This window comes from Neovison vison, chromosome 8 (assembly GCF_020171115.1).
Source record: "Neovison vison isolate M4711 chromosome 8, ASM_NN_V1, whole genome shotgun sequence".
In the NCBI taxonomy this organism is placed as follows: Eukaryota; Metazoa; Chordata; class Mammalia; order Carnivora; family Mustelidae; genus Neogale; species Neogale vison.
Window position 1 is genome coordinate 125,916,719 of NC_058098.1, and position 13,015 is coordinate 125,929,733.

Consider the following 13,015-nt stretch of genomic DNA (forward strand, 5'->3'; position numbering starts at 1 on the left):
GCCCGATGCGGGCTCTATGGGGCTAGATCCCAGGACCCTGGGATCATGACCTGAGCTGAAAGCAGAGGCTTTAACCCACTGAGCCACCCAGGCGCCCCAACATATAGTGTATTATTAGTTTCAGAGGCAGAGTTCAGTGATTTATCAGTCTTGTATAATACCCAGTGCTCATTACATCATGTGCCCTTCTTACTGCCTATCACCCAGTTACGCCATCCCCCTATTATCCCCCTCCAGCCACCCTCAGTTTCTTTTTTTTTCTTTTTAAAGATTTTATTTATTTATTTGAGAGAGATTTATTGAGAGAGATCACAAGCTGGCTCAATCCCAGGACTCCGAGTTCATGACCTGAGCCGAAGGCAGCGGCTTAACCCGCTGAGCCACCCAGGCGCCCCTCAGTTTGTTTCTTATGATTAAGAGTCTCCTATTGTTTGTCTCCCTCTCTGATTTTGTCTTGTTTTATTTTTCCCTCCCTTTGCCTATGATCCTCTCTTTTGTTTATTAAATTCCACGTATGAGTGAGATCATATAATTATCTTTCTCTCATTGACTTACTTCAACTTAGCATAATACCGTCTAGTTCTGTCCATGTCATTGCAAATGGCAGGATCCCATTTTATTTGATGGCTGAGTAGCATTCCATTGTATATATACACCACATCTTCTTTTTCTCTGTATATAGACGTATGATATAGTTCTTTATTTTCATTTGAGAATTTTTTATGGCATTATTATCTGTTTTCTTATAAATTTTTAAAGTAAGTGTAGAGTATGCTTTAGTTCCAGTTTTTTCTTCATGTACCAGTAGAGAAGAGAAAACAAATTATGATTATTTGATTATTAATAATCATTTTTTAGTTATTTAGATATATTATTCTGGTTTGTTTTGGTCTTACCATCCCTTCGTAGACTGGTATATGAAATTATCACTCAAAAGGTATTCAGTTGGGGACACATAGGTGGCTCAGTTGGTTAAGTGTCTGCTTTCGGCTCAGGTCATGATCCCAGGGTCCTGGGATAGATTCCCGCATTGGGCTCCTTGCTCAGCAGGGAGCCTGCTTCTCCCTCTGCCTGCCACTCTGCCTGCTTGTGCTCTCTCTATCTGACAAATAAATAAATAAAATCTTAAAAAATATTTAGCTTATAAAATCCATTGAAATCTCTGTCTGCCAGCACAGTTCAGTACCTCTTTGTAGAAATTATTCCTCATTTTTTTTTCTTTTTCTTTAATTTTATTTTTTTTTGGGAGAAGAGTATGATTTCTGTCAGTGTTGATTCTCTCATTTCTCCTACACATGTGGCATTACTTTTTATTGAGTGAATTGACACTTTTGTTTGGTATGTGTGAAGCACAGTTATTAGTACTTGAGGTTGTAGCCCAACTGTAACAGATGGCAGGCTCAGATAGAGACTAATGTTACTTGAATAAGTGCATTTTTAGGATTGGTTTTGTTTCCACAGAATTTCTGACTCTCTTACCTAGACGTATAGATGTGTGTGTATGTGTATGCCATGTTAGAAAATAAGTCACCTTGTTCCTTGTTGTTTTTCTAAAGAGTTGGCCATAACCCTAGGACCCTAGCAGTTAAGCAACTACTTGGTCAAGTTGACTTACAAATTTTTTTTTTAAAGATTTTATTTATTTATTTGACAGACAGAGATCACAGGTAGGCAGAGAGGCAGGCAGAGAGAGGGGAAGGGAAGCAGGCTCCCCGCTGTGCAGAGAGCCCGATGCAGGGCTTGATCCCAGAACTGTGGGATCACGACCCGAGCCGAAAGCAACGGCTTTCACCCACTGAGCCACCCAGATGCCCTGACTTAGAAATTCTTAATAAATATGTGAGTGTTTTAGGAGAGTGTCATTTCTTTTCCAGACTTCTTATGGTTAGTCAATGAAGTCTACTGAATCGCATCTCTTAGCACTAGGCAGTGTGTAAAGGTAAAAGAATTCCCTTAATTCCATTTACAAATTATTTATTTATTTTTTAAAAAAAGATTTTATTTATTTATTTGACAGACAGAGATCACAAGTAGGCAGAGAGAGAGCAGAGGAAGCAGGCTCCCTGCTGAGCAGAGAGCCCGATGTGGGGCTCCATCCCAGGACCCTGGGATCATGACCTGAGCCAAAGGCAGAGGCTTTAACCCACTGAGCCACCCAGGCGCCCCCCCATTTACAAATTATTAAAAAACCCTGTAGTTTGTCAGTTTGCTTGGTTGATCTGTATTATTTGATAGGTAACATATTAATATCACTGATTTTTAAACCAACTTTCTTTAGCTTTGGTGGGACACTAATATTAAAGGACTTCATAAGCCTCATAATTGTTGTGATTTTTTTTTTTGAATAGATATAGAAACTCTGATTTTAGATGATAGTGAAGATGAGAATGCTTTATCAATTTTTGAGACCAGTTGTCACTCAGGATCACCAAAGAAACAGTCATCAGCTGCTGCTGTACATAAACCCTACCTTCATTTTACAATGTAAGTATCATAACAATTTTTTAAAAATTTAGAGTGATTTTTACTGTTTTATATTTAGAATTATGGTTTATTTTTACTTAAGGTTGTAATTTTGAGGACTTTTTTTCTGCTGTTTGGACACAATTCTGGGAAAGTTTTACTCTGTATGCTTCTTTGTGTGGTAATAAATGGGTTTATTGGTAAACTAAGGATTTTTTTTTTTTTGTAAACTGATTATTTAAAGATTTTATTTATTTATTTGAGAGAGAGAGACAGTGAGAGAGAGCATGAGCGAGGAGAAGGTCAGAGAGCGAAGCAGACTCCCCATGGAGCTGGGAGCCTGATGTGGGACTCGATCCTGGACTCCAGGATCACGCCCTGAGCCGAAGGCAGTCGTCCAACCAACTGAGCCACCCAGGCGTCCCTGTAAACTGATTATTTAAAAAGGAGATTTATTTATTTAATTTGAAAGATTTTATTTATTTGAGAGAGAGCACACGTGGTAGGGGATGGAAGGGCATAGGGAGAGGGAGAAACAGACTCCCCCCTGGAGCTGGATTCCGCATGGTGAGGGCAGGTGCTTGACTGACTGAGCCACCCAGGTGCCCCTCTTCTTCTTTTTTAAACCAAAGTAGAAGGAAGGGGTTGTTGTTTAGAAAGTCAGCTTATGTCCCCAATTTTAATGCCTTTTATTTTGAACTAAAATGGTCAAAAATGAGATGTTTATCATGATCTGGGATATTTTAAATTATAACAAGTGTCAGATGATAGTTCAGGGATTCTAAGAGTACTGAAAGGATTCTGAATTAGAAGTTTCTTAGTAAACAGATTAACAGGTAACTTTCTGATTCTCCAAAACTTCATTAGTTTACTTCTTCCTGATGTTATGGTTTTTCTGTTTACATTCACTTTTATTCATATTAAAGCAGCTTTTGTCAGGCACTTTATTGGGGAAACAGCGTGAGTGCTAATGTAATTTTGACTTAAGAGACCAGACAGTTTTCAGCTACTAGCGGCTTCATCACTGGCATTTACGCAGTTAGCGGGATAGTTACGGGACCAGAATGCTCTGTCGGGTAGGTCTGATAGCACTTGTATTAGAAAGTCTGGATTGATGTATGTACTTTTAAATTCTTTTTCGAGATGTTTTGAACAAACTTAAGTCTTCAGCTTGAAGTTTCTCCTATGTAGATTTTGGTGAAATGTTAATTTGATTATTTGCACTGATAAGTCGCATATTTTATTTTTTAAAATGAGATTAAGTTACTTTCATTTATTCTTTTTTTCTTTTGTTCTTTAACAGCAAGGTTCTTCTCTTAGAAACTTTTCCTTCTATACCAGATCTTTTCTTTTATGTCCTCAGGGACATTTTCTTAGTTTTTTTTCGATAATTTCACAAATCTATTTTAATGCTGGGTTAGGGAAAACCAAATAATCATTTTTTTTCTGATTCTCACCTGACTACTGTGCATGTTTGTGATTTGTTTAGTTATTTGGATTTGAAATATATAATAGGGGCTAAGAAACTCTCATCAAAGGACTTGTTCAATTTTTATGAGTTAACTCTGTTGTCAGTAAAGTGATAAAGAAATATCTTTGATTTAGAAAACTTCATGTGCAGTTTTGAGGCCGAATTTTTATTAAGAACGTTCTCTGTCATTTAATGTATATCACGGTATGGTTTTGTTTGGATTAAACTTTTTGAAGGAATTGGTTTAATTTTAGCTTTTATGTAAAATTTCTAGTTCATGATGTGATTTTTATTTAATAGGGAGACAGCTATATCCTAGAAGTAAGCTTTTTTTGTTTTAGATGTTTTTATAAGTTCCATTCATTTCATTTCTTTTCTTTTTTTTTTTAAGATTTTATTTATTTGAAAAAAAAAAAAAAGATTTTATTTATTTGACAGAGAGAGAGAACAAAAGCAGCGGGAGTGGGAGAGGGAGAGGCAGGTTTCCTCCCGAGCAGGGAGCCTGAGCAGGGAGCCTGATACGGGCTCGATCCCAGGACCCTGGGATCATGACCTGAGCCAAAGGCAGACGCTTAATGACTGAGCTACCCAGGCACCCCCATTCATTTATTTCTTTATTTACTGACCCATTCTCCCAATTTTTATGTGTTTATGCCTGGCACTGTATTAGGTACTGAAAACATAAGCGTGAGTAAAGTAGTTCTTACTCTGGAGAAGTTCTTTTTATTGAGGGTGACAAACATTGTTAAATGGCTGAAATGCTTGATAACCAGAACTAGAAGCTTTCATTGGGAAGTCAAGGAGGATTCGCTGTCCTTCAGAATATGAAGGAATAAGAGTTAGCATCTGATGCTCAATATAAACTAGACGTGAGGCAAGTATATAAAGCTTGAAGCTTTATATAGGACTCTCATCAATCATACAGCATTTGTGGTATCATCGTTTTATAGACAAGAAAACCAAAACGCAATGAAAAATAAGTAAATTGCTCATGATTAAGGTGCTGGAAGGTAGCAGAATTAGGTCTGTACTGTTTGTTTCCTAGGATCCATTTTTTTTTTTTAAGTTTTCTATGGGATTTCCAAATTGATTTCTGAGCTTAATAGGTAGATCAGGAATAGTATTTTTTTGGGGGGGGGTAGGTTGGACAGTAGGATTTTCATGCTTTCCAAAAAACATACATTTTAGAATAGAGGCCTTTATTTAGAATAGAGGCCTTTAATAAAGGCTATATGTGGGTTTTTGTTGTTGTTGGTTTGGTTTGGCTTTGTGTTTGAACAAGTGTTAGTATGTGTGTATCAATACAGTAAAAGTGCTAGCTAGATAGGTAGAAAGCATGACTTTAATACTGGTCTCTAGTAACACTAGCTTGGGCATTGTTGGTGGGTTTGTAATAGGGAATAGTTTCCTAAAACAGTGTTGAAACCTTTATTTAGATTTAAGGTGAAATAGAAGTCAAGATATTTAAAGTCTACCAATCTGATAGAAAACCCTTATGATGGAAAATAAGTTTTCTTTCTTACTGTTTATTACCATAAGGGGATTGAAACAGAGCTTTCTGAGGTTTTCTAAATGAATATAGCTTTGTTTTTTCTGATTAGAAAGATGATATACTCTGTAGAAAATTCAAGTAATAAAGAAGAGCATAAAGAAGAAAGTAAAAATTAAAGCCCAAGCACCTGAAGGTAATTTTTGTTAAAGTTTTGGTGACCACACTTCCATATTCTCTCTATGCGTATAGACAGACCCACATATTATTTTATGTAAATTAAAATCCTCCTGTAAGGCTAATGTAACTTGCTTTTTTATCTACTATATTGGGAATGTTATTTTATGCCAGTATATGTTTAATGTCATTCTTTTAAAATAGCTACATAGTATTTTATTTTTTGGATGTTCCATAATTTTTATAACTTTTTTAATAAAGATTGAAATTTCCAATTTTCTTCTTCTATGATAGATATGTGGATCTGGATAGGCATCTTTCTCAGTATACATTTTTAACATCATTATCTGATTCATAGCTTAGGGTAAATTTTAAAAACAGTGATTGCTATGTCAAAGGGTATATACATTTAAAACTTGATACAGGTTGTTAAATTGATTTCTAGAACAGTTGTACCAATTTACATTTTCAGCACTGATATATGAGAGTGTTATTTTTCCTATACCTGTGTCAATTCTGAACACTGCCTTTTTAAATCTTTGCCAACCAGATAGATGAAAATAATATCTTCTTGCTTGTTTGAATCATTCATTTGTTCTTTCATATTTACTCATTCAGATATTTTGTCAAAGTGCCCATCATGTGCCATATGTTGTCCTAGGTACTTGAATATGTCCGTGAAGAAAATGGACAAAGACCCCTGACCTCATTCAGCTTTTGTTTTAGATGGAGATAGATAATAAAACAATAAGTGTATTAGACAGATAAAGTATTAGAAGATACACACTATGAAAAAAATGTAGAGAATGCTTAAGAGGTAAGGGAGTCCTTGGGAGTGGGACGAGTTGCAGAATATCCTTGGATATGTATTTTAGCATGTATGTGACATAATTGCCAAATTTAATTTTGGAAAATTTTGCTTTTTTCCATTGCCACTAGTCATGAGAAAACCAATTTTCCCAACATCTGCTTGCTAATGGTATTAAAATGAATTCTTAACTTATCAGTCTAACAGATGACAGATGATTTCATTATTTTCATAATTTTTTCATCTCTATTAATAACTACCAAGTCTCTCCTCTGACCTGTAACTACCAAATTTCCTCCCTTTCTTCCAAGATTTATTTATTTATTTGAGTGGGGGGAGGGGCAGAGTGAGGGTCCTAAGACTGTGCTGAACATGGAGCCCAGCACAGGGCTCAGTCCCATGACCCCAAGATCATGACCCAAGCAGAAATCAAGAGTCGGAAAGCCCAGCCAGCTATGCCACCCAGGTGCCCCACCAAATCTTTCTTAAGCCAACATTGGTCTTGAGCTTTAGGCTGTCTCTAGCTGCCTGTTGCCCTTAGTGTGCCACACATCTTTCAGAATGTACTGCACTGTGTCTCCCCGTCTCCTCCTGTGAGTCTGGTGAGCTACCATCCGTGCAGGTGTTAGGACTAGAATTGGACATCATCCTCAACTCCTTCCTCTCTTTTCTCTGTATCTAATCCGTTCCTTCTCATTTCCTCTGACACTGCTCTTACCTAGATTATCATTAACATCTCATGCCTGGTTTATTACTGCAGACTCCTAACCGATCATCTTTCCTCCTGTTTTGTCTTCTTTTAAACCTTTTCCTCTACTGACATAGTGATCTAGAGTTATCTTCTGAAAACATGTGTATGATCATATCACTTCCCCTACTTAAGCTAATATGTTTCCTCATTCATTTCAGTGCACATTCCAAACTTTTAAAAAATTTTTAAAAAAATTTTAATTAACATACAATGTATTATTAGCCCTGGGGTACAGGTCTGTGAATCACCAGGTTTACACTTCACAGCCCTCACCATAGCACATACCTTCCCCAGTGTCCATAATCCAACCTCCCTCTCCCTACCCCCCTCCTCCCAGCAACTCTCAGTTGTTTTGTTAAGAGCGGGGGGGGGGGGGGGTGGGGGGTGGGGGGGGTGGGGGTGGGTGGGGGGGTGGGGGTGGGTGGGTGGGTGGTTGTGGTGGGGGGGGGGGTTGGGGTACCAGGTGGTGGGTATTATAGAGGGCACGGCTTGCATGGAGCACTGGGTGTGGTGAAAAAATAATGAATAATGTTTTTCTGAAAATAAATAAATTGGAAAAAAAAAAAAAAGAGTCTCTTATGGTTGTCTCCCTCCCGATCCCATCTTGTTTCATTTATTCCTTTCTTACTTCCCAAGCCCCCCATGTTGCCTCTCAGCTTCCTCATATCAGGGAGATCATATGATAATTGTCTTTCTCTGATTGGCGCATTCCAGACTTCTAACAGGGTTAAAAGAGCTTCTTAACTCTTCATCGTCTGATTCTCCTTCCCTCTTCTCCTCCCTAACCCTAGAATCTTTACCCATACATTGCCCTAAAACCTTAAAAGAAGCTAGATGTATGAACTATTACTCCAAAGGGCCAGGGGCCGCCTTTGATCCTTTGTATATCCTGTTTTTATTTCTTCAATAAAATTTGTCCTTTCTACTTCTAGCCTGTTGAGTTCGTGCTTTGGTAACACTTTCCAGGAAACCCTTTTGTCTCTAATTGAGGTCTCTCATAGCATTCTTTACTTAAAACAGTGCTGCTTGTTAACCACACTGGATTTTATTAGTTGTTTATTTCCTTTTACCACTCAATACTATTCAAGTATGAGCTCTGTGATAACTGGTGGTGTTAGGTATCCAGGGATGAGGACTTACCATAGGAAGCATTCTCCAGTTATTAAATGAATGAACATTTTGTTACGTTCCTATTTTCTTTTTGAAATTTTTAAATTAACATATAATGTATTATTACTATTTTCTTTTTGAATTATCTGTTTATGTCCTTTGTCTAGGAAGCTGTTTTCTGTTAAAACACTATAAGCACAAGTTCTTTATACATTAAGAACTATTCTTTTTAGTGTCAGATTCTTTGTCTGATTTAGTTGTATGCCATTTGGTTCAGATTGTAATTTTTGAGTTACAAAAGTTTGTAGATTTTTTATGAGTTACAAGTATATGAATCTCTTGTTTTTTCGAATTGATTTTCTGTGAAATGAGGATCTGAATCTTCCCTTTTTAAAAACAATATAATTCATCTCTTCCATTTATTTTTTATGCTTATTATCTTATATGAAATTCTTTGAACTATAGTGACTTGGTTCCTGGAGTGCCTGTTGTGTTCTGATCTGTGTTTGTTTTGTTTGGTATAGTCTACATTATATCCTGTTATTCCATTGTAACATATTTCAATATAAAGTAGAGTACATCCTAACACAGTGGTTCAGCTTAGCAATTTTATGGACCTGAATGAAAATTTGGTCTTTCACCACCCATTTGTACAATCTCATACCTAACTTCTTTGAGTCTTGGTTTCCTCTTCTGTTTAATAAGAGGAAGCTATGTATTTCATAGAGTTGCTGAGAAAATTAAAGCTGTATGAAGTACTTATTACTAAAACAGGTTTAAATGTTCTGAAATTGGAGCTAGCACACTTAATCAAAATTTTCTTGATGTTCTTACTTGATTGTTCTTTCAGATGATATTGTGAATAAATTTTAAATCTTTCTGTCTTTCTCAAGTTTTTTTTTTCTTAGATTTCGATGTGACTATTTTAATTTTTTTCTCATTTTTAAATTCTAGTTAGTTAGCGTTTAGTGTAATATTGGTTTCAGGAGTAGAACTTAGTGATCATCACTTACATATAATACCCAGTGCTCAGTACAACTGGTACCCTCCCTCCCTAATACCCATCACTCATCTAGCCTACCCCCCACCCATTTTGCTCCATCAATCTTCAATTTATTCTCTATAAGTTAAGTCTCTTATGGTTAGCTTCCCTCTGCCTTTTTCCCCTTTCCAGTTTGCTCCTCTGTTTTGTTTCTTAAATTCCACTTATAAATGAAACCATATGGTATTTGTCTTTCCATGACTGACTTTGCTTAGTGTGCTCGCTTCGGCAGCACATATACTAAAACTGACTTCGCTTAGTATAATACACTTTAGCTCCATCCATGTCATTGTAAATGGCAATATTTCATTATTTTTGATGGCTGAGTAGTATTCCATTGTGTATAGATACCACGTCTTTATCTATTCATTGGCATTTGGGCTCTTTCCATAGTTGGGCTACTGTTGATAAGGCTGTTCTAAACATAAGGGGTGCATATGTCCCTTCAAATTTGTATTTTTTTATCCTGTGGGTAAATACCCAATAGTGGAATTGCTAGATCTCAGGATAGTTCTTTTTATTTTTTTGAAGAACCTCCATACTGTTCTCCAGAGTGGTTGCACCAGTTTGTATTCCCACCAACAGTGTAAGAGGGTTCCCCTTTCTCCACATCCTTGCCAACATCTGTTGTTTTCTGTGTTGTTAATTTCAGCCATTCTGGAAGGTGTGAGGTGGTATCTCATTGTGGTTTTGATTTGTATTTCTCTGATAATGAGTGATTTTGTGCATCTTTTCATGTGTCTGTTGGCCTTGATATGAATATTTTAAATGTATGAAATAAAATACTATAAACTATAGTTAACACTAAATGGGTTAGGAGGAATTGACATCTTTATATTCAGGCTCATTATGGATATGTACTTTTACAGTTTTGCTAAGAATATTTAATTTTGTTTTACTTTATTTTATTTTTGCATTTGTGAATAGGACCTCCTTTCCTTCCTTAAATTAGTTATTGATGGTATTAGGATCTGTTTTGATTTTTCTATTTTTGTCTTCTGAATTGTTACTTCTGGTAGGTTCTGACAGTTACTAGTTGATTCTTTTAGTTGCATTATTTTAGTGCATAATCATATCCTTTATAAGTAACAGTGTTGTCCTTATTTATTTCTATTAGTTCCATTTTTTATTTGCTTTATTCTTATTGCATTACTTAAATTTTCCTGCATTATCTATAGTGATAGTAGATGAACTTGTTTCATTTATCATTTTAATGGTGCTGTAGAATCTTGAGAACACAGGTTGAATTTAGTTTAATATATTTCCCTAAATTTGCTTTCTCTGTTGTAGATCTTTAGATATTATGTATTCAGGTATGGGCATTTAGTTTTTATTGACTGAAAAACCAAATTTTCCTGCCACGGAGAAAGTCCCACATTTTTTTTTAATCTTAAAAATTGTGGTAAAATATACATAAAATTCAGCATTTTAACTATTTTTTTTTAAAAAAAGTCTTACATCTTGGATGATATTCAGATATACCAACTTCTTTGTTGAAGTGGAATTCTTACATTGACCTTAATAATTATTAGTGTCACTAATGCTTAGTGTCTGAAGCATTTTCCATGTTAATGCATATGATAGGATGAATACCCAGGTATTTTTACATAGTTTTAGAATGAATTTTTATACTTTTACTTACATCTTGCTTATTACAAAGGTCAGAGAAAAATTTTTATAAGTATAATTAATGAAAAATGATTCACTGTACTTAAATTAAGGATAAGAGAAAGTTCTGTTAATTTGGAGTTGCATTTTTAGTGTAAATATTTTGCCTAATATTTCATACTGATCGTCAGAGTGTATGGTTTTGGAATAATTATCATGTCTTACATGTATTGCAGGTCACCATATCATCAGCCAACCTCTTACAGGCCAAGATTATTGCTGTCTGGAGAACGGGGCTCAGGTCAAACTTCTCACCTTGCTCCAGCACTTTTGCACACTCTAGAAAAGTTCTCTGTGCACAGACTAGATCTCCCAGCACTTTATTCAGTTAGTGCCAAAACACCCGAAGAATCATGTGCACAGGTAGGTTTGTACCAAATCAGAGTACTTCCAGCTTTCTTATTGTTGTATCTCTGTAGTGTTTATAGATAAAGATTTTTCAAAGAACAGTAATGTGAATATTAACTTTCTGTTGGTTATTCATTAACATTCAAATATTAAGGCCAACCATCCTTTTGATATATATCATGTTTAAATGTGAGCTCATAGTTTTTGCCATGATATTTCATTCTTTTCTGAAATTTTAATACCCTCTTTCTTATATTGAGGTTCTGTTAAAACACTGTAGAAAGTAAGTTTCTTTTGCCTTTTTCTTATCCTCTTTTCAACACTGTGGTTTCAGAGCCTTTCTAGACTTCTGTCTGTACTTAGAGCCTTACTGAAGGGAAAATGATAACCAATTTGAGATGTCAGGTTTTAAAATTAATGTAGAAAATGATAGCAGTTTAAACATTATATATATTTGTGTTAGTAGTCAAGTGTGTTTGTATATTTCATTTTCAACTGCTTTATGTTTGCTGGTTTGTGAAGTGCAAAGTTCTAGTGGGGCTGTTTGTATTTCTTGAAGTTTTACTATATAACTATGAATTTAAGTGTGTCATGTTGGAACTAGAGGCTAGGGGAATAAGTTTTTTGAGCCAAGGGACCATGTCTTCACTATTTCTGTGTCTCTGACACAGTGCCTAGCTCATAGTAAGTGCTCATTTAATGTTTAATGTTTCTTATAAACAAATGAGAGGAATGTCACTTTCTACCTTGATATATAGCCTACTTTTGACATTAGGTCACTAGAGTAGTAACATTTAAGAGCATTGCACATAATTTTTTTGTTTTTTTTAAAGATACATTTTATAAATACTTAATAGCTACATATATACTACTTAATTGAAAACCATTCTGTACATTGTAGCAAGAAGTAGGTATTTTTTTTTTTTTAATAGTCAACAGTATTGGTTTCATTTCTTTTTCACTTACAGCTGCCTGGGTATCAACATCTTAGCAGTACTTCACTACTTAGAAAACCCTTTTTTTCCCAAAACCCACAGCTTAAATTGAAACCTATATACTAGTAATTTGTTCCAAGTTTTATACATTTAACTCATCCTGACTGTATATATTTGTTCATATTTTTCCTTTTTAGTGACACAAAACTATTGTAGTTTGTATGCAAGTAAGAGAATTACTCAGTACCATTAAAAATAAATCCAGGGGAGAGAGAATCTAAACAGACACTAAATGTGGAAGAAGAAATTGAGTATCACAAAAGCACCAAATCCAGATAGTTTCGTGGTTGAATTCTTTTAATCTTAAAGGATAAGATCATTTTAATGCTGAACTAAAATACAGAGAAAACCCTAAGACTGATCTCACTTAGGCAATGGTCATAAAGTAAATACTACCAATGGATTCTAGTAGCACATCAAAAGAGTAACATACCATTATTAAAGCATGCAAAATTGATTCATTTAGACATTGAGAGATAAAAATATTGGAACAAACACATTGAAGTTATAAATATTTGCCTGTGATACGGTTGTATATTTAGAAAACTTATAGGAGCTACTGAAAAATTACTGGGGACATTAAGAGAATTCTGTAAGGTAGACACGTTCAGAGTTAAAGTAAAATAGTTTTCAAGTTAGAAATGTAGTAGAAGAAATAGTCCCATTTAAAATAGCTACGAAGTTTACTTAGAA

At 35.3% G+C, this 13,015-nt stretch overlaps 1 protein-coding gene across 2 annotated transcripts in view; it reads left to right on the forward strand.

The window, feature by feature from the left end:
* ATAD2B (ATPase family AAA domain containing 2B) overlaps window positions 1–13,015 on the forward strand; it is a 147,729-nt gene that overhangs the window by 81,873 nt on the left and 52,841 nt on the right. For both annotated transcript variants that reach the window (XM_044262002.1, XM_044262001.1), the window contains exons 17-18: window positions 2,349–2,484; window positions 11,156–11,342. In XM_044262002.1, the coding sequence (XP_044117937.1) occupies window positions 2,349–2,484; window positions 11,156–11,342 (323 nt within the window). The remainder of the gene's footprint in view (window positions 1–2,348; window positions 2,485–11,155; window positions 11,343–13,015) is intronic.